This window comes from Aquila chrysaetos, chromosome 11 (genome assembly GCF_900496995.4).
Source record: "Aquila chrysaetos chrysaetos chromosome 11, bAquChr1.4, whole genome shotgun sequence".
Taxonomy (NCBI): Eukaryota; Metazoa; Chordata; class Aves; order Accipitriformes; family Accipitridae; genus Aquila; species Aquila chrysaetos.
Window position 1 is genome coordinate 6,694,982 of NC_044014.1, and position 19,894 is coordinate 6,714,875.

General features: G+C 36.7%; 2 protein-coding genes across 4 annotated transcripts in view; one reads left to right on the plus strand and one right to left on the minus strand.

Annotated features, from left to right (window-relative positions):
• Nucleotides 1-7,054: 7,054 nt before the first annotated feature.
• Nucleotides 7,055-15,201, plus strand: LOC115348190 (minichromosome maintenance complex binding protein). Its single transcript, XM_030030489.2, has 8 exons — nucleotides 7,055-7,226; nucleotides 8,120-8,243; nucleotides 9,871-9,988; nucleotides 10,665-10,830; nucleotides 13,057-13,190; nucleotides 13,862-14,026; nucleotides 14,433-14,521; nucleotides 14,823-15,201. The coding sequence occupies exons 2-8, from the start codon at nucleotides 8,134-8,136 to the stop codon at nucleotides 14,947-14,949; spliced, it is 909 nt and encodes a 302-aa protein (XP_029886349.2). The 5' UTR covers nucleotides 7,055-7,226; nucleotides 8,120-8,133; the 3' UTR covers nucleotides 14,950-15,201.
• A 1,945-nt stretch (nucleotides 15,202-17,146) lies between these two features.
• INPP5F (inositol polyphosphate-5-phosphatase F) overlaps nucleotides 17,147-19,894 on the minus strand; it is a 47,042-nt gene continuing 44,294 nt past the window's right edge. For all 3 annotated transcript variants that reach the window (XM_030030484.2, XM_030030485.2, XM_030030486.2), the window contains one exon: nucleotides 17,147-19,319. In XM_030030484.2, the coding sequence (XP_029886344.1) occupies nucleotides 18,185-19,319 (1,135 nt within the window). In that variant the 3' untranslated portion in view covers nucleotides 17,147-18,184. The remainder of the gene's footprint in view (nucleotides 19,320-19,894) is intronic.

Sequence of the window (19,894 nt, forward strand, 5' to 3'; positions counted from 1 at the left end):
GGATGATCAGAGAATAAGTTGGTGACAGCTTTTGTGGTGGTGTTGGCTTACTTCAGAGCATTTCCTAATATATACCAGTTGTTTAGAATAAGGTCTTTTTTTATAGGTTCCATCACTGAATGATGTTCCCGTACATTACCTAAAACCCAACAGTTTAGTGAAATTTCGCTGCATGGTTCAAGATATGTTTGATCCTGAGTTCTACATGGGAGTATATGAAACAGTTGACCCAAACACAAATGCACGTGTAAGTGAAATACTGATTTATTATTTTAGTAAATGTTTATAATTTTGTCCATTCTAGTCCTCATATTTCTCTAGTTTCTGAGTTAAACCATGGAGTCTGGGCACTATTTAATAGTAACTGTATGGCTCAAATGGCATCAGTAATACATCACTTCTTACATTTCTGTTGAGGAGTAAAAATCACTAAAATAATGAAAGCTTCGGCAGTATGCCTTTGAGGGACTTTCGGCTGCAGTGATTTTGGTACGAGTAATTCATATTCAGGATGCTGTCAGAAACAGAATGATTGCATTGCCTTTTCCTTCTTGACAGGTTTTGCATTTTGGTAAATACAGAGATGTGGCAGAATGTGGGGTAAGTTATACAAGTTATATGAATTTTGAGATGAAACATTAGACAGAAAGATGCAGCTTTTAAGCACAGTATAGCTTATTTGGTACTCGCCAATGGATTCCTGGAGACTAATTTTGCATTTTAAGAGCAATCTCAGGTTTGGAAAGCAGAGTATTCTTAACTGCTCACCGGCATTCTAAGTAAGCAGGCTTCAAGCTGTTTCTGTTGTATTTAAAATTTATTTTGCTTGGGGGGCGGGGGGAGCAGAGAACTGCTCTTGATCTTGAAAAATCCTGCTATGGAAAACAATTTACTTTTGGTAGTGCAGTGCAATTAGAATCAAAGCATTATAGATACAGACTAAGTATAGACACTTATAGATACAGTAAGTGAATCCTTACTGGATTCACTGTTTCATGAGTATTAAGTCTTGTATTAAGTATCAAATTAAGTATGTAGTCTTGCATGTTTGTTGTAACTTCTGGCTGAGTAACTGAATCTGTGGGATTAATTTCAAAAATGAAAACAAACTCTAATCAGATTTTTAAAACAAAAACAAAATTTCTTTTGGTATTCTAGCCTCAGCAGGAAATTGATTTGAACTCCTCACAAACAGTCACCTCGGAGAGACAGACTTTCTACTGTGTTCCAGTGCCTGGCGAATCAGCATGGGTGAAAGAAATATCTTTTTTGACTGAGCTAGTGCTCTGTTATAAAAACAGTGATCACCAACTAATTCATTAGATTTAAGGAGACAAGTTTATTTAAAGATTCTTTTCTTTTGAGTGAATCAGGAGAGGTGGTAGGTATAGAAAAAGTAATAGGGAAAAATTGGTGGTGTGCTATATGCACAAAGAGGATGCAAATGAATTTAGGAGCATTGCTTTTTGATTTAGTAGGGATTTGGACTAGATTTTCTTGTTTGCTTGGGAGGGTCTTGAAAATTTCTGTTAATTTCTATTTGCAAATGCTTAGAAAAAGAGAAATTTCAATTGACCCATGGACATTCCATTGGCATTTTCTGATTAAACCAGGACACTGTTATGTAGTGAGTGTCTCCTACAAGAACCTGTAAAAACACCTGTAGCTGAGCATGTTAAGACAATAATTCCTGGAAAATTGAAGTATTGTGGTTTTAATAGTTTGACCACAGTATGTCATTTTCTCAGTTAGTACAGGAAACATTTTGGGGAGAAACAAATTATCTTTAGTTTCTCCTAGTAAATGGAAGTTGAATTATCTGAGTGGAATGGATACAGGATGCTTATTAGGAATTTTATATTCTTTTCTCCTCCAAGGGATTGGGGGAGAGGTCTAGAAAACCTAAGATATGTTGCATTTTGTAAAAAGATAAGAATTTTATGGTAAATCTATAATTATTTGATATTTCATATTTTGAGTTCAGAATTTAAGAAAACTGCTACTTGTCATTGGCACAGAATGCCAGTGCAATTTTTAAATTAAGCTAACACAATTTTTGCAATAAAATGATTGATAGGAGTTAGTCTTTGAATGAAACTTGCAGCAATGTAAATTTAAAGTGAGACGGACTATTATGAAAATAGCGAACACGATTTCAGTCTTTGCCCGTCATGCTAAGAAAAGGAAAAGTGTATTAGCTTTTTCAAAATTCATTTACAAGTGTAGTATTGCTAGTATCTTACAAGTATGTGAACATTTTCTGTGTGTTTAAAGTAATAATAGTAATTATATCAGCAAGTCTTTAAATACTGTTACAATGTCTGTTCTTTAGGGTTGAGATATGGGAGAGAAAAAATTCTTGAGATTGAGTTGTACCTGACCATAAGCATGTTCTCTGGGCAGAAAAAAAACCACCTTTTTTAGAGATTGATAGTGGAATAGCACTCAGTGTTTTTTAGTTTCTATTTTCAACAAAGCCAATGACTGCTGTATACTACTTAAGCAGGTAATTTATGTATCTAAAGAGATGACGTCTAGATAACAATTTGAATCATTATTTTAATGTTTTGCTCAAAATAGGATAATAGCATTTTGTTTTTAAAAAAACAAACAACTTGCTTTGCTTGAATTTTCTCAGCTGAGTCTGTGGTTGTCCTTAATCTGCAATTTTACGCATATATTAGTGCAAGCCAAGCTCGAGTTAGTCCTTCAACATCCTATACACCAAGTCGCCACAAGAGGAGCTATGAGGAAGATGAAGATATGGATCTACATCCATCTAAACAGAAAGAGCAACATATGGGTAATAGTCGTTATTGATGAATAGTTATTATATCTTTCTGGAATTTGCAAAAATTTCATTTTTAAAAACTGAAATATTTGCAATTGTTTGAATCGGTCATGTTGTTGCAGCCTTCATAACTAATCCAGTGGCTTTGTTGAAGTCATCAGTGGTTTAAATTGAAGTAGTGTGGGAGAGCCTACACATGACTTGTTGGTATTACTTTCTAGAGTTAATTCCTAAAATTATTATTTTGTACAGCAGCACTTCTGTATTGTCTTTTTATGTAACAGCACACAAACAATTTATAGCTGCAGGCTGAAATTTAGGAGTTCTTGTTTAAATTCCCACTCTATTGCAGATTTCACGGTAATCTGGAGAAAATCATGTAATCATGTCTGTCTCATACTCTGTGTGTGGATCTTACTGTCTAATTTGAAGCCAAACTACCTGTCAATTAGGTGTCACTTTGCTCAAACAGTAGTATACATCTAAAATACATCTTCCAGCCTTACCTTTTTTCTAATATAATTTACTAATCCAACTTCATAAAGGAACCAGATTAGTACCAGACACTTGTAGCATCCTGAAGAAAGCTATTAAACCTTTTAAGAGGATGGTATTTCAAACACTAGCAGTGTTCAGATGGCGTACAGTTCTTACTTATGTTGTAATCGCTCCGTTAACTACTTGTTTTGATGCTCATCTGTGGAGATGCCACTTAAACTGGCATGGGGGTTTTCTTGGAGATTTTGGCAAGTTTTCTTTTGAACAAGAGAAAGTGGTTAGCTTAAAATTGTCGGTCCTGTTAAAGAAAAAAAAACTGTAGAAGCTATTGCTTGCTTTTGTTCGGTGTTCTATGTCTATCGCGTTCATTAGCTGAATTCAGGTTTTTCCTTTTTTATTCTTATCAGTTTGCAAGATAGTTTAGACTGTTTTGTCCTCATACTCAGACCAATCAATTGTAGAAAAGATTTTTATAGCTGCTTTACTGCTGAAAATCTACAGAGATTTTTAATGTAAACTGTTTGTTGATGCGTACTCACACCTTTAAGAACTATCTAGTTTCTTAAAATGAGATGCGGAAAAATATTACCTCTGCATTCCTGTGGAATTTAGAAAAAAATTTTAAGCATTACATTTTGAAAATCAGATTTCTGGCCATGTTTGGGTTTCTAAGACACACAGATCTTTACCGTTACTCTCACTCACACTTAACTTGATAATATAAAATAGGCATTTGTGAGATTTTTCTATTCTGTTTAAGAGTATCTTCTGTCAAATACATTGCATTATTAAGTATTTTTGTTTTGTTAAATTAGTTTAATTCTGTGTTGCTCACTGAAGAAAGTTGTTCACTTTTGCATTTCTGTTTAAAGAGCCTATGAATCCTGTATTTTTCAGGTAGTGGAGGTGATATCCATGGATGTGTGGAGCCAAAGAGATTAGAAACAGAAGCTTCTGCAGGTCATCATCTCATTTCTCCCAACTGCTCCCCTCCACTTGACTTAAATTTTCCATTGCCAGGAGAGAAGGGACCAGCATGTCTTGTAAAGGTAACAAAAGTGGAGAGATGATGAGCATGGCTGTGGTCTCAGTGAGGCAGTCAGAATCTGAAGTTAGAATGTAAGTAGTTAGTCTTGCATGGTTTATAGGCACAGCAATTGTCTCTCAGGCCCAGAATTTTGTTTCTACAGATAATTACATTGTTTCTCTTCATGAGTGCTGTATTTGAATTGCTGAAATCCTTCAATAGCATTTATTAGAGCTTGCACCTTCTCACTACACTTAAAAAAACTCCATTACTAGGTGCTTGAGCGTGTAGCTGGTATTGGCTCCTGGTATTTTGCTTTTAGGGTTTGTCCTCTAAAGGAAAAAAGTTGTGATGGAACAAGCCAACGTTTTTGTATTGTATTTGAAATAGTCTTTGATTCACTGGTATGCTATATTGACTATGAAACTTCCAACACAAAATTTCTATGCTGTTACTGTGTTGAATGCTCTCTTATTCAGCAAATCTTGAAATCAGATTAGAGTACAATTCTTTACATTTCTGTATCAAAAGAATGCCAATAGGAAAAAGCATGCAATCATAGAAACTGATTTCTCCAATCTAAGCTTACTGACACTGAGGACTAGGAGAGACCTCTTCACACAAACTGTTCTCAGTCTACAGTTGAGTCTCCTGAGATTTTTTTCCTTTTGTCTGTGTGCAGTCCTGGATCTGGCCCATCTGCCTCCGTATTTTATTATTTTCTCTTTGTGGCAGGTCTATGAGAGCTGGGATAGCTTCAAAGTCAATGACGTTCTGGAGGTATATGGGATTTTGTCTGTGGATCCGGTGCTGAGCATAGTAAACAATGAAGAGAGGTAAGGCTCCCTCGATGTGTGGTCCTGCAATGAAGGAAATTTTTATTTCAATGAGCAAAATATTTTGGCTGTCCCCTTAATACAGACAGGGAAATATGTAAATACATAACAATTAAGCTTAAGAGGTGAATTTTGTTGCTTAAAAAAAGCTTGATATGGAAAGCGTTAGATCTACCATCCTGTAAACTGAAGTCTGTTGTACTCTGGTACGTCCATACCCTTGGATACACAATGCATCTGGGTTCAGGTCGTTGAACAGTCGATAAAGCAGAAAGTGCTTCTATAGCTAAATGTTTTGTACTCTTTCATGCCTATTAAACTTTCAATGAATGAGTCAATAGTGCACAAAGCTTTCAAATAAGCTTTAAAATTATAAAATGTCCTTTTGAAATAATTTCTAAGTCCATGAAAGTTGTTACCATAAACAGTTCTGAAGAATATAAAAAAAAAACTTTGCATGTCTGCGTGGAGAGTGAAGGTGACCAAAATGAGTGAAAATAGGGTTGATTTTTTTCATTAAAGTGTATCATCACATTATACCACTGATAGAAACTTCCCATTTCACTTGCTGTTCTGCAGTTAGTTGCTTGACAAAATACAAACTGATTTAGAAGGACACAAGAAGTCAATTTTTAAAATAAAACTGTTGACCAATCTAACATATGTACTACTGATGTCTTGAACCATTGCGCTTTACATTATTTGTTGGCGATTTTGTTTATCTTTCTGATAAATACAATATCAAGAGTGCAGTGCGAATCCTTTATAGTGCCAGCTTCTCAGAAGTTAACTCAGCCTGGTCAGCTGCTTTTGGTTATCATCTGTCTGACAGCTAATCCCAGAGTGACAGCTCAGTTGGTCAGTCATAGGTTGTTGGGTTTTTTCCTGCACGTCATTCTATCGCAAATAGATAAAATGGTGGCATTTAGCAATGTTTTGAATGCAAACAAAAGAAATTTCTTTTAATGGAAAGAGTGGATAGTCTGTTGGTGGACTGCTTTCAGCTTTTAAAACTGGTACAAGTTGATTAAATTTGTACTAAACTTTATTATCATTTGATATAGTCACTTAAGGGATTTTAGTTTCTATTTCATTACACAACAAATTAAAACCACCTGGAAGGAATTTTGTAAGGCATCATCAGGGAGAGCAAAGCTTGTGTATCTGAACTCTTAAATTTAGAGGTAATACCTTCAAGTTTGAGCTGAGGTACCTTAGGATTTATTTGCTAATAATTTTTTTTACTCAGCCAGTGATATAGCTGTTATGTGACTGTTTAGACAATCTTGTTGTTAGGCTCAGGAACCTGGTGGAATATGAAAATCCCACATGTGCATACACAGACAAATGTAATAAATCATTACCTTATTTTCTTAAAAGTTACTGTTTAGACTTCATTCAGTACATGCTGGACAGAACAGTGTGTAACATTTTATTTGAAGCTACATCTTATTAAATGGTGCAGCAAATAATAAATGTGGTTTTGTGGTTTTGGGGTGTTTGGGTTTTGGTTTGGGGGGGTGTGGGGCTCTTTTTCTTTTTTTTTTTCTTTCTTTTTCTTTTTTTTTTTCTTTTTTTTTTTTTTCTTTTTTTTTTTTTTTTTTTTTTTTTTTTCCAGAAAAGTAAGATAGAATGTATTATTTTCAGAAAATAATAAAAATTTTTTGGTCAAGCATGCTTTGGCATTTTGATATCATTATATAATTGTGATTCAGTATTTATGGTGTTTATAAAAATCACAAGAAGGTAGTTTGAATATGGGAGGAGTTACCATGAGCTGGAAGCGGATGTTGTTTGTTCTGATGTGCTCTTTTCTTGGCCTGGTTTCATCTGCTCTTAGTCAGATGGAGAGAAATTTGTGTGGAATGTTTCTAAGTCCAGTTGTGCTGTGCACTTTCCTAGGGACAGCTCAGCCCTTGATCCTATGGAGTGTATGGACACGGCAGAAGAACAGAGAGTACACAGTCCTCCAGCCTCATTAGTCCCCAGAATCCATGTGATTTTGGCACAGAAATTACACAACACATTAACCCATTACTGCCTGCCTGCCTTAATGAAGAGGAGAGTAAAACCTGTGAGTATCTGAACTTGGCACCTCTCTGTGTAAGCTGTAAATGTGCGGTTTCCTAGTATATCTGAACAAATAGTTCTTTGCTCAGAGGCAAATGCATCGATGGCAGGGCTTGAATTTAAATCTTGTTAAGTGGAGGAACCATTCAACACTACAGAACTGGACAAGATACAAGTGTTTGTGTTTATGTGATGCTTAACATCTTTATTTTTCCCAAATAAATGTGATTTATATGAAACTTGATTTTGCATTCTACGTGCCCAAGGATTTTACCAAGTTTTTCAGCCAAAAGATTTTATTTGTTTTCAAATGGAGTAGCGAATTGCTGGAAAATTAGATTTCCATTTTAGTATAACAGTGAAAATAAGAAACATACCGACAACATAACGAATCATAATACTGTGAAGAAAATAAGGCAATTCTGGTTTTAAGCAACTATGCTATTCCTTGTGGCCTATTTGACTGTTATTTTTTTTGTCATTGAATTATTGCATGCAAACCTCTAATTGGTATTTATCACCTTCTTCCTTGTGTGCCTTCTGTTGGTTGTCCTGAGCTGTGCTATGTGTAAAGGGTTTTTTTCTGCCTTTAATATAGTATGGATAGGCTATCAGTTTTAGAAATTTAGCTCCAAACTTTACAGCTTTCTGCAAATGCATTACACAATATCTAATTAAAAAAAAGAAAGCATTTCCAAGGAAATGTTTAGTGACTCAGGTTATCCAAAGCCAGTAATTGCTCAGCTGGAAAACCAATGAATGTTTATTTTTCCTAGACTGCTGTGGAGTAACCATTTTTCTTCATCAAACTGTAATGGAAAGTAAAATTTATATAGGGGGAAGAGGGTGAGGAACAGCACATTTTCTGACATTTGTTGTCTTCTGCTCTTTTATCAGTTGTTTCTAATTTCATGTCTGAGCTGTCACCAGTGAGAGCAGAGTTGCTTGGGTTCCTCACCCACGCGCTCTTGGGAGACAGTTTGGCTGCTGAATACCTTATATTGCATCTCATCTCTACAGTGTAAGTATTTAGATGTTTGCTGAGAATTTATATATTTACCTTTTAAAAGAAATCTCCTTTTCTGGAGTTCTGCACCACTCTGCAAATAAATGGCAGAAATAGCTTAAGTACTTATTCCAGTAGTACTTTGTCCAGCTAGAGTTGTCCTGTCATAATAGACACAGTAAACAGATTTCATTGTGAAATAACAGTAAGTTTTGTTAAAAGGCCGGTTTTGTGGCAGTGTATCCTCAGTGTTCTTTGAGAGCTGGACAAAATCTCCAGGATACACTTTTAAACAGAGGTATGAAAACATGTTTTTAGCTTCTTTTATTGAATAGGACATGCAGTTGACTTCTTAAAGATGGCATTTACGAACTGCAGTAATTATTCTTTAGGTATTAAAAGATACTGAAAGGTACATTCTGGGAATTTGTTTAATTAAATGTAGACATATGTTTAATGGTAAGTTCAAGTGACTCCCATTTAGCACGTGATAGAAATATACACCTGAGCTGATGCTGTAGCTGAATGTGCATCCATTGTGATCTGTCATTGTGGCTGATTAAAGTGGATTTGCTTAATGTTCTCTTACGTTGGTTTAAACTGTCACTGAATGAAAGAGCAGCATCCTTTGACTCATTAAAATTTCAGGTGTGAAACTTCAGACTATGTTTTGATTAGATTAAGTATAGTTGTCAGGCTCAAATTTAATTTTACTCTTTAAAATGAAAATTGATTCCATTTTCTTAAAAAAAAAAAAAAGTAATCATTTCTTGGTAAATAAACTACTTGTTTTATGGTTTTCAAAAATTCCATTCTGCTACAAAGTGAGTAGTACAGCACATGTTGTTAAACAGAAGTGTTTACAGAGCTGTAATTGGATTCAGCATGTTACCTTTCTCATACCTGCAACTGATGTGTAAAAAGCCATAAGAGATTTCTCAGCCTCAGCGAGAGAGGTGGTATCAAGATAGATCCAACCATAATGCCATGGCAGCATAATTATGAGCTGAAAAGATTTATGGTGGGTTTATGTTTACAGTCTGCCCTGAACCCTTGTCTTCATATAAATATAAGTACTTCAATATCAGTATGCGTTGGTTTTTTTTTTTATTCTGTGCACACTTCGTTCTTTCTAGTGGGACTGTGAATGCTCTAACACTTAGACTAGAATGTGTTTTCTCTCTTAGCTGATATCACAAAAAAGTTGAAATTTGTCAAGAATGGGGAGAAGATATACAGTAAGAAGAGGGAGAGGAAAGCTGAGGGCAGGTAAAGGAAATGAACAAGCATGATAAGCAGGGAAATTGAGATTGGGCAACAAGAAAGGAAAAGGATGAAGTGTGTTTACTGAGTAACAATAGAGCACAAGGAGAACGGAACGCCTGGAAGGCACATTGCAGGATCTCAAGCACTATAAATGTACTGCTTTTGTGCAATCCTGCAAAGCCTTCCAAAGCAACCTTCAGCCTAACTTAGCTCCTTGGACACTGGAGAAGGAAAAAAAGGTGGCTATTATTTCTGTATGTATTAGTATTAAAATCCTGCTAGCTATCACAGATACTGCACAACACTCAAACTGATTGATACCTGTATTCACCATGTTAATCAGACGCTTGCCTAACCTGTGTTATTTTTGGTTTAGTTATGCAAGACGAGATGTGCTTCCTCTGGGAAAATTCACAGTCAACTTGAGCGGATGTCCAAGAAATAGCATCTTCACAGAGCACATATACCGCATTATCCAGCAGCTTGTTCCAGCAGTAAGAATAATGGCATTATAGTGCTTTAATGTTTCTGATGGTAGATGTTGGACTAATTGTTCCAACCACATAAAGAATATTTTAGTTCAAGGCAGGCTTCTTAAACAGAGGCTCCTGCTATCCATGTAGAGGGCAGATAAAAATGGAGATATGGCTTGCCTGTGAGTTGAAGTCTTTATTTACCTAGTCATCTAGGATGAATATGGAATAAAATCATATCCTCATAGGTATTAAACTGACAGACGGATGCTGCATACTTTTTGTCTTTCTGGATTGATACATTTAAACATTTAGGTCATTTAATTATCATGTCGTTGCTGTTTATCCCCAAGTTTGTGGATACTGTTCTGCAGAACATTCATAGTCATTCAGTTTGGGGTCATAATAGTTGTATTGCTGCAATAAATCATTTATTGTTGTTTTGCTCATCCTAGATGTGCAGAACAGGTGTTATGGGTTCTTAACGGCGTTACTTTCCTTTGGGAAATTTTTTTTTTTTTTTTTAAAGTATTTAGCATTTGGACATTTGGGTTAAAGTGTATTCTATATTGTGGTAACAAGTTTTGTTTTACTTACTATGGAGGTTCACGGTTATAGCTCTTGCTAAAGGAAGCAGTAGTTACTAGGGAAGCTGGAGGCGAGGAAATACGCTGATGAGTTTCTTTTCTTGTTGCAGTCCTATCGCCTACAAATGACCATTGAAAACATGAACCATTCACGATTTATCCCACATAAAGACTACGCAGCTAATCGCTTAGTCAGTGGAGTATTGCAGCTTGCCAGCAACACTTCCCTTGTAGTAGATGAGACTCAGCTTGAACAAGGACAGCTTGACACAACAGGTAGACGTTTTTGGTTTTTTGGTTTGTTCTTTTTTTTTTAAATCTCATCAGGAAGGTTAAAAGTTGATATATATTTTAAGACAGTGATGCTAATTGTGTCCCAGTGATAATTTTCTATTACAAAACTGTTTGTGGTTTCCATATCCTATTTCATTGCTTGAACTAGCTTCCTGCTAGTCTGCAGCTTTCTCTGATGTCTTCAGGCTTGATCTCTTGGGGTTTTTTTCCCCTATTTTACTTTCTGGAAGTTCTGGTATTTTGCTCAGAAATGCTTGTGTTGAGTCAAAATCTCTATCCCAGACCACATATGACCAATGATGAAACAAGGTGGTTCCTTGTTTAGTATAGCTTTGTTGCGTTGTAGAGAACTCTGGACAGTGTCTGTGTCACTCAGTGGAGAAGGCCACTAATTTGAATAATTCTTTAGACCACAATACCTCTGATTCATTGGAATGGCCTTTCAGTTTCCTGTGATAATGAATGAAGAAGTGGGGGAAGCATATGCTGCTGCCTTATGCTTTATACTTTTCCTGTATATATGGAAACCATCCCTGAAAACCCAACTGAAAACTGGAGATAAAAAAAGGCTATTACTGTAGGGAACATAGAATGATGATTCTGTCTTGTAAGCTGATGTAGCGCTGTGTAGTATGCTTTCCACAGCTTTAGACAATTAATTTAATTATAACCTACATAAAACAGGTGAGTTGCAGTACCTATTAAAAGTTCAGTAACTGGAGAATGCATAGTACGGATATCTGTGGTGATTTCAAGGAAAGAATAGGAAATCACTGGAAGTGACTTTATTTTAAAATAAAAGTGCTATCTTGAGAAACCTGGTAGACTGTGTGATGCTATAAGCCTATTGGCTCTCCCTAATGAGTATCAGTATTCTGTCCCATTCAAGCATTTAGTCTGGCAGAGCTAGTGAGGTTCAGATTTCAGGTTGATTCTATTTAGAAACATAATCTGTTTGGGTTTTTTTTTTTTTTTAATTACTGCTGTGAAAAGTTGTTCATTGAAATTATTCTCTTGAGTCTTCCGTATTTTTTTTCTTGCTCTGCTTTAGAAAAGTTACAAAAGTTCACTAAAGAAAACAGTAAAACTAGTAGAAATCTTTGCCTTGTCTGTTTCAAAAAAAAAAAAAGTCCAAACATGAAAATCCAATTTACAGAAAAATCTTGCTGTGCTAGTTTATAGGTTTTCTAAAATGTTTGTCCTTAATGTCTAAAAAAACTTCAACGTTTAATGAAAAGTAATATTTTAAGTATTAAAAGTTGCAGATAAAAAAGGATTGTTAATTTTATTTCGTTTCTGTTGGTGCGAAGTTGTTCTCTACTGAATTTAGAGTAAAAAAGTAAGAATTTTTAATTTCTCGTAACAATGTTGGGAACAAACTTATTCTTCTCTAGGATTAAATTATCTTCAGATCTAGTAGTTGGTTTGGAATTCTTGGAAGTTACAGCTTAGAGATTTCAAACGGGTAAATGTCCCAGAAGTAAACCATAGTATTAAATTTGCCTTTATTTACTAACTTCGCCTTTATTTAAAGTGTAGTAAATTAATACTAATTCATTAAAGGCAAAAAAATAACAGTAGATGTGTCATTTGATGCAGTAACACTGCTGAAGAGAAATTCAAATTGTTGGGTACATGTTGGTATTTCAAAGGGAGAATTCCAAGATTTAACCAGTTAATTCGTCAGTCTTAACTTTCTAGATTTTAAATAACTTAGTTCCAGGTAAGGCAAGTGACTTCTATAAAAATTTGGCAAAATAATACTGTTATTCAGCAGTTTTCGTCTTGCTAGCCTAGCTAATGTGTTCTCTATCCAGCAAGACTTCCCCCCCCCACCCCCTCCTTAAACGGTTAAGGAGGGAAATTACACTTTCTGCCAGATAATTGGCAGTGTTTTGTTATCTTTTGAGGAGAGATTTATTTCCTCTGTAAATAGTTATTCGGCTTTGTAGGACCAATGAAAACGTTAGTTATTAACACGTACACTAGGCCAGATAAAATTTAGGCTTGAAATCCTTCGAGAATTCTTAATTTTGGTCTTAAGAAATGCTTGTGTCTATCTGGAAGACATTGCAGACACAAGAAGCAACAGGATGCTTGCAATAATTTTTCTATCAGGTGCTCATGAAAAACAAATTGGAAAAAAAAAAATTAGGTCTGACATTTGTTTAGGTCCAGTTGTCAGAGAATTTGTTCTTGCTTTTCTAGGTGTACATAATGTGACAGCACTGGGTAATCTGATAACTTGGCAGAAGGTGGATTATGACTTCAATTACCACCAGATGGAATTCCCATGCAATATTAATGTTCTTATCACTTCAGAGGGCCGATCACTCCTACCGGTATGGCAAGGTCTTCCTGAATTTGGGGAGTAACTAGAGTTGGTAGCTACTTACTTACTTAGAGCATGCCATTCCAGAGACGAGTGGAGACAGGAAGACTGTCTTGTGACCAGGGGTGGGTATGATACTAGCATTAGTTACTGCCTTCTCACTCGTGGCTGCAGCCAAGCCAAAAACCTGTTCATAGGAAAACCAAGAGCTTGACCTTCCCTCCTCCTTGGCTGAATAGATTGCAATGGCAAGGCAGTGACTGAAGTTATTAACGGAGACCCTAGTAATGGGCAAAGCCTGCAGATAGATACGCCGCTGCTCTCAAAGCCTTTTTCTAGTACAGTAGGTTCTGGGGGGGTGGGCATGGGAAAAAAGAGCAACAGATCTGGCATTAACCTGAGAAACTGAGTAGCCTAAGCTTACAAATATGTGATCTCTTGCATTCCAGCTTCCCATGAACTGAGCGTTTGCTCTCTTGCTTCCAAGTGAAACTGGCTCCTGCTTGAATAAGGACTTCATGCTGGTTTTCAAAAAGGGAACTGTTAAATATTTAAAGAATGAATTGTCTTTCTTACTTAGTTCTGGGGAATAGTGACTTCTGTTGCTTTAGAGATGAAATTAGTCTTGGAATAGAAAAAAACAGAATGTGGAAAGAGATGATATGTAATTTTATTTTTCAGTCAGATTGCCAAGTCCACTTACAACCACAGATAATTCCACCAAACATGGAAGAGTATATGAACAGCCTCCTAACAGCAGTGCTCCCTTCTGTGTTGAACAAATTCCGAATTTATCTAAGTTTATTGAGGCTGCTGGACTATAGTATATCTGATGAAGTGACCAAGGTATGGAAGACTTCACTAATGTGTTTTCAACTGTATGTTCAGATAGAAAGCACCTTAACAGAAAGCTGCTGTACTTTCCCATTGCTCTGTCAGTGATTCTCCTTGAAGTTTTCTAAAAACCAAACAAAAGCATTTTCTTGTCCTGAAAGTGCCTTCAAGGATTTGTACTCAAGTATTTCAGTATATACTTTGCATGTACCCTGCTTTCTAAAACTCATTTTGAAAACTAATTTTTTCAAAGATGAGGAGAAGTAGCCTATTTTTACTCAAGCTTGCTTCCTGACAGCAATGATTTGAAAGGTTTCTCCTGTAATCTAAGGGTAGTTATGGTGCTTAGCTCCTTAAAAGCTTATCTCATAGCGAAGATTCTTTTTTACCGCTTAATTACATGCCATATTGTGTACAGGCAGTAGAAGAAGACTTTGTAGAAATGCGCAAGAATGACCCTGAGAGCATAACAGCTGATGATCTGCACAGAACTCTGCTTGTAGCAAGGTGGGTAGCACCATTTGTCACACCTGAAGCCTTCCTGGCACTCCGGTAACAAAATAAGTCAATGCTCGTAGCCTGCAGTCTGGCTGTAGTCGCATGAGGCTGGCTAGCAATCACAAGATGGAGTCTCCTCTTCCCTTGTTCCTTTTGTCACAGATTCTTAGTTGGGCAAAGTATTTCCTCCTTCCTTTCTTCCCATGCTTTCTAGTTCATAGGATACTGCAAAAAAACTGCTTTTGTACTGTATTAGCTTATCATCAAACCTGAACGAGCTCTTGTTCAATTGCTTTTTCTGTTCATCCAGGTTCCTGTCTCTCAGCGCGGGGCAGACAACGCTGTCAAGAGAGAGGTGGCTGAGAGCAAAACAGCTGGAGGCATTACGTAAAGCCAGACTTCAGCAGCAAAAATGTGTTAATGGGAATGAACTTTAATATTTTGTGGATGTCGCTATGAAAATTTGTCTAATCCTAGATGGAACCCATACTAAGATTGGAATATTGTTTATACCAGTTTTTGTAGATAATTTATACCAAAAAGTTATGGATATTTACCCTTGCAGTCTGAACACACTTAACTCTGTTCAGCCAGTTAAACATATTTTATGAAATTTTTTTGGAGCCTGTTTTGTAATTGAAAATTGGTAACAATGAGCAAATTGTTTGATATTAAACTTTAATACTGAAGTTGTGTAAACTTATTTCCTTTAATAATATGAAAATGTAACCCAGAGCCCTTCATACACAGCAGTGGTAGGCTCTATTCTGGAATAAGTTTGTGCTGTCGTTCTTGAATGGCTGAACTCTGAGGACTAGAGCTTTCAGCTAGGCTGCAGCTGCAAGCAGCATTGACTTCAGTATCTAGAACTGTGTACTGTTGTTCCCATGAGCTAAGGCGTGTTGTACTCATAGCAGCAGCACAACAGTGATTACAGTGTGGTATAAAGAAGTGATTTGATCTTGGCCATGACAGGGTTCCAGTATGAAACACATCCTTATTGTACTTAGTCATGGTCTTCTCTAACTTCTCAAATGTCTCTGAGCTTTAATCTGGCACAACTTTTTGGGGGAGAAAAAAAAAAAAAAAGCAGCATTAACTGGAGAATTGGTGATACTCACGTACTTATCCAAAACATCTTACCTTCTACATTATCAGTACTGCAGTGTGTTGAAATTGTTTGAATAATATCAATTAAGCATTAAGAATGGTCTCTATATATCTTATTCATACTGTACAGTTTGAGCTTGTTTTCAGGGGACATACTGCCCCTAGTATGACTCACAGAACTTGTTTAAACCACCCTTGTTAAGCAGAGTGTAAAACATTAAACCAGTTGGAGTAATCCAGAAAGACTATATAGAAGTAGGGCTGTCCTTGTGGAACCAGCATGCAAGAGTCAGTGATGGAGCCAATTCTAGATTTTGCTTCAATTAATCCTTTCCTGACCCCCAAAAAAGGCTTCTGCCAAATTTACGTTAAGCTGATAACCACCTTTACTTAGTGCTTTCCCATAATTGAGAGTGTGTGAACAGGAACCCCCTTTTTTACTGGATTTTTCCTGTTCTAAGCATGTCAGTCATTGTTTTTTGCTGCAACAGCAGATCTGAAACTGCCCTTTTCATCTCTGCACACTAATAATAATTTGAATGTTTTTATGATAAACAGTTTTCCTGTATCTTAAACTTGAGCCAAGTGTGACACCCTTTCAAATCACTTATAGTTTATTTCTATTTTTGAACACTAAAGTGAATATTCATGGTTTCGTCTGACTTGTGCTACATTAATAGGAAGTGAAGCAACTGAACAAATAGAGGAAGGAAATGAAGTCTCTCTTCAAAAGGCAGCCTGGCTGGAAAGGATAGTTGGTTTGCAAGATTGTCTTTCAGTGCTGCTTAGAGGATGGCTTTATGCATATTGCTGTGGATTATTTGAGACTATCTGTCTCCACTATTTCATAGATATTGGAGAACTAGCCCCAGGTGGCCCTGCTTGAGCAGGGGGGGGTGGACTAGATGACCTGCAGCAGTCCCTTCCGACTTCAACCATTCTGTGACTCTTAAACCAAAGAAAGTCAAGACACCCCACCCATCTTTGAAACTTAAAACCCCACAGCCCTGGAGTACCCTGTCCCTTAACATCACATGCCAAAAACAGTCTTTTGATTCCACTTTTTTTATTAAAATATCTCATGTATATTGCTCACATTAAAATACAGTAGTAGTTTAATTTTAAATATAGCCACAAGTATAGACACTCAAAAAACCCAAACCCACATCACTTTAATAAAACAAATAAATAAATGAAAATTTGTTTATCAAAGTTTCAGACCATCAGGGTAGATGACAATCATTTATTTCAGACACACTGGAAGTCCTAAGACACCGTACTACCCTACCCATATGACACTATTTTCTTGGAACACCACGTGCAGCCTACCTACAGTACACGGACTAGAACACAGAGGCACTGGGTCTATAATGGTGGTTATAGTTACAAACCACAGCATAGTAAGATCCTGCTTTACAGTAGCTTTTGGATATGTCCTACACTAGAATGGCATGGCAAGGCATTTCTGGGAAGAGTAATTTAGATAGATTTAATCTTTTGACACACATAGCTAAGCGGGGTATGTTATCCAATGCTTAGCCTTATCCTGCGAGTATGCAAAGCTCGAGTTGGTAATGAATTTGGTTTTGATTAGATACTGACAACAATGCTCTAATGCAACACTGATTTTATGAAACAGTACACTCACCTTCTGTTTTAGAAGTTATTTGCATCTGGACAGTTAGAATATAGTTTAAAAAAAGTCATAGCACAGAGGGACACAATGCCTGAAGGTCAGGTATCTGGCTTGTCTTGCTTTACACAGAGACAAAAAAAAATTAGAGCAAATTGCCAGTGTGTGGAATTCAGAAAAAAGGAAGTAGCTTTAACATGGGCAAGACAATTAGAGGACATTCGCTCCATTTCCCCTCACCTCAAAACAAGTGAGAAAAAAAAAATAATCTACAAACTAAATTTGCACTGCAGGATCGTGGGTATTTCAGATTGGATCTATATGCTTTATCTTTACTGAAAGTGTCCCAGGGTGTGTGGAAAGAAAAGGACAGCAAAAAGAAATCTTACTTTCTGGTTAACATAATGAAATTCAACAAAACCGCATCAATTCCCATTGTAGAGGCACGATTCATAGAAAGCTGCATCTAAAACTTCAATGGAAACAAGTAAAAACACCAGTCCAAAAATAAATAAAATGTAATTTACTGGTAAGTTATTTTGCTGGTGCAGTGCAAGGTAAGTAATGTCATAGAAGTACAGTATCACCTTTTTAGTATAAATACTTTCTACATAAGTCAGAAGAGCTACAAAATTAGTCTCCAAAAATAACTGTGCAACACATTTAAGATAGACAGCATGCTTATTAAATCCCAGTGTCTAAGCTACCTGTTTAAATACAGTTTACCATTCTTTTGTCTCAGCTGCCTGAGGGAATTCTGAAGCTTGGTCAGAACCAAATTCATTTGCATCTCTTACTTCCTGTAAACAAGTTATCTATATTATTGATCCCAGTATTCAGTAGCAGTTCATGCCACAATGAGTCCTGACATCATTTTTTTAGTATTGTATTAAAAGCCACAACTAGAAGAACACTTCCTCAATTAGCAACTAGATTTGAATTATTCGTGTCTGGCATTGTGTAAACATTTCTTTCAGTTCTTTTTGTTTGATTTCATTTATAGCTTCTGGTTCTGCAGGGCTCTTCTGGACCTTTGCCACAGCAAAATTAATCCCTTGAGTCAATCCTGCTTGTGTGATGTTAGCAACCTGGACCATGGAACTGCGAATTTTAGCAAAAGGAGATACAGCTCTGCTGCTGCTACTGTCAGCTGGAGAAGGAGTCATGTGGAGTCCAGTCTCAAGGTTACCAGATACAGATCCTGGGCTTTTATGAGATTTAGTGAAGTCAGTCCCACCAACAGCTAAGAGCTGAGGATTTGGCTCAGAAGACTGTACATCCAACTTCGATGGCCTGGAAGGAATGTCTCTGATGGCTTCACCCTTGGTTTCTGCCACCTTAGATGTATTATTGCTGGTTTGGTTTATTATGTGATGGGGCTCTTGAGAACCAGCCTCAGCCTCCAAAACCTCTGACATCTTATTCTGAGCATCATGCACAAACCTCTGGCAATACACATCAATAGGTTTAGCAAATTCCAACTCCACGCTGTCAGCCGAAGGCATGGGTACATCTTCACAGTCAGACCGGCTAGCCTGAGAGACATGGATCTCGGACGGAACATGAATGCTAATGTTCATGTCAGTGCTGCTTATAGACTGGGACCGACTGCCCAGCCGTGGAGCTGAGGCAATGATACCACAGCTAGGCAGCACGTAGTCTGTCTGCCCTATGTTCTCTAGAGAGTCAGTTAGCTGGGTGTCCTCATCGGATTTAGAATTGGTCAGGAAGTCATCGGAGTGGAATGAATCATTATCTGATACTTCTGTATCAGATTCAGTATGGACTTTAGTATCTACCACTGGATTCTCTAAAGTTTCAAGGCTACTATCTGATTTCCAGAGATTCACTTTCAAATTTGGTTTTAAAAAATTGACTTTCACTTCAGGTTTGGTAAAGCTGCCTAACTTCCGAAGATTGCTAATGTTTACATTGGACTTGGTTTGTTTCACTTTTTGATTGAGAGATGAGAACTTGCTCAGTAAGTAATTCTTGCCTTGGGCCAGGGACCCTCTGTTCTGAGACCGAATGCCAATGATGTCTTCATGAGGTTTACTGCTCTTTCTGGAAGAAAAAAGAAAAAATCTCTAGTGTACAATCAATGCAGTCTCATTTATAAACAGCAAGCAGTTACCAGCTTCCGGTCTACTTCCATAACAGAGATGGACATTTTTGTTACTAAGTTATCCTTTCCTTATGTAATTGTACCCATATAAGCTAACCAAATTCAAAACAACAAAAACAAAGGAAGGTTGATACAGAATGGTAGCCAAACAAGGGGAAAAGTAAGCTTCTGCAGGCATTTTTAGTTTTAGCTGAAACTGGCTTTGAATTCTCTATATTTGGTAACCCTGCCTTTGTGTATGCTGTACTCTAGCCAGATTTAGCAAATATTCAGTCTTCATAATCTGTAAAGAGCAAGATTTTCTTGCTACGCTTTCTACTCAGCTGGGAAAAGAAGCTGAAATAGTAGCCCAATAGTCAAATGCAGAAGAAAGTTTTTAAAATACATGCCCTAATAGTTTTCGTTTGACAGTTTAAAATTGTGCTACACATGTTTTCTAGTAGTTCATACAGTCTGAGTTGGAAGGATCCAAAATAATGCAATAGATCACACTTGAACTGGTAAAGCATGCTAA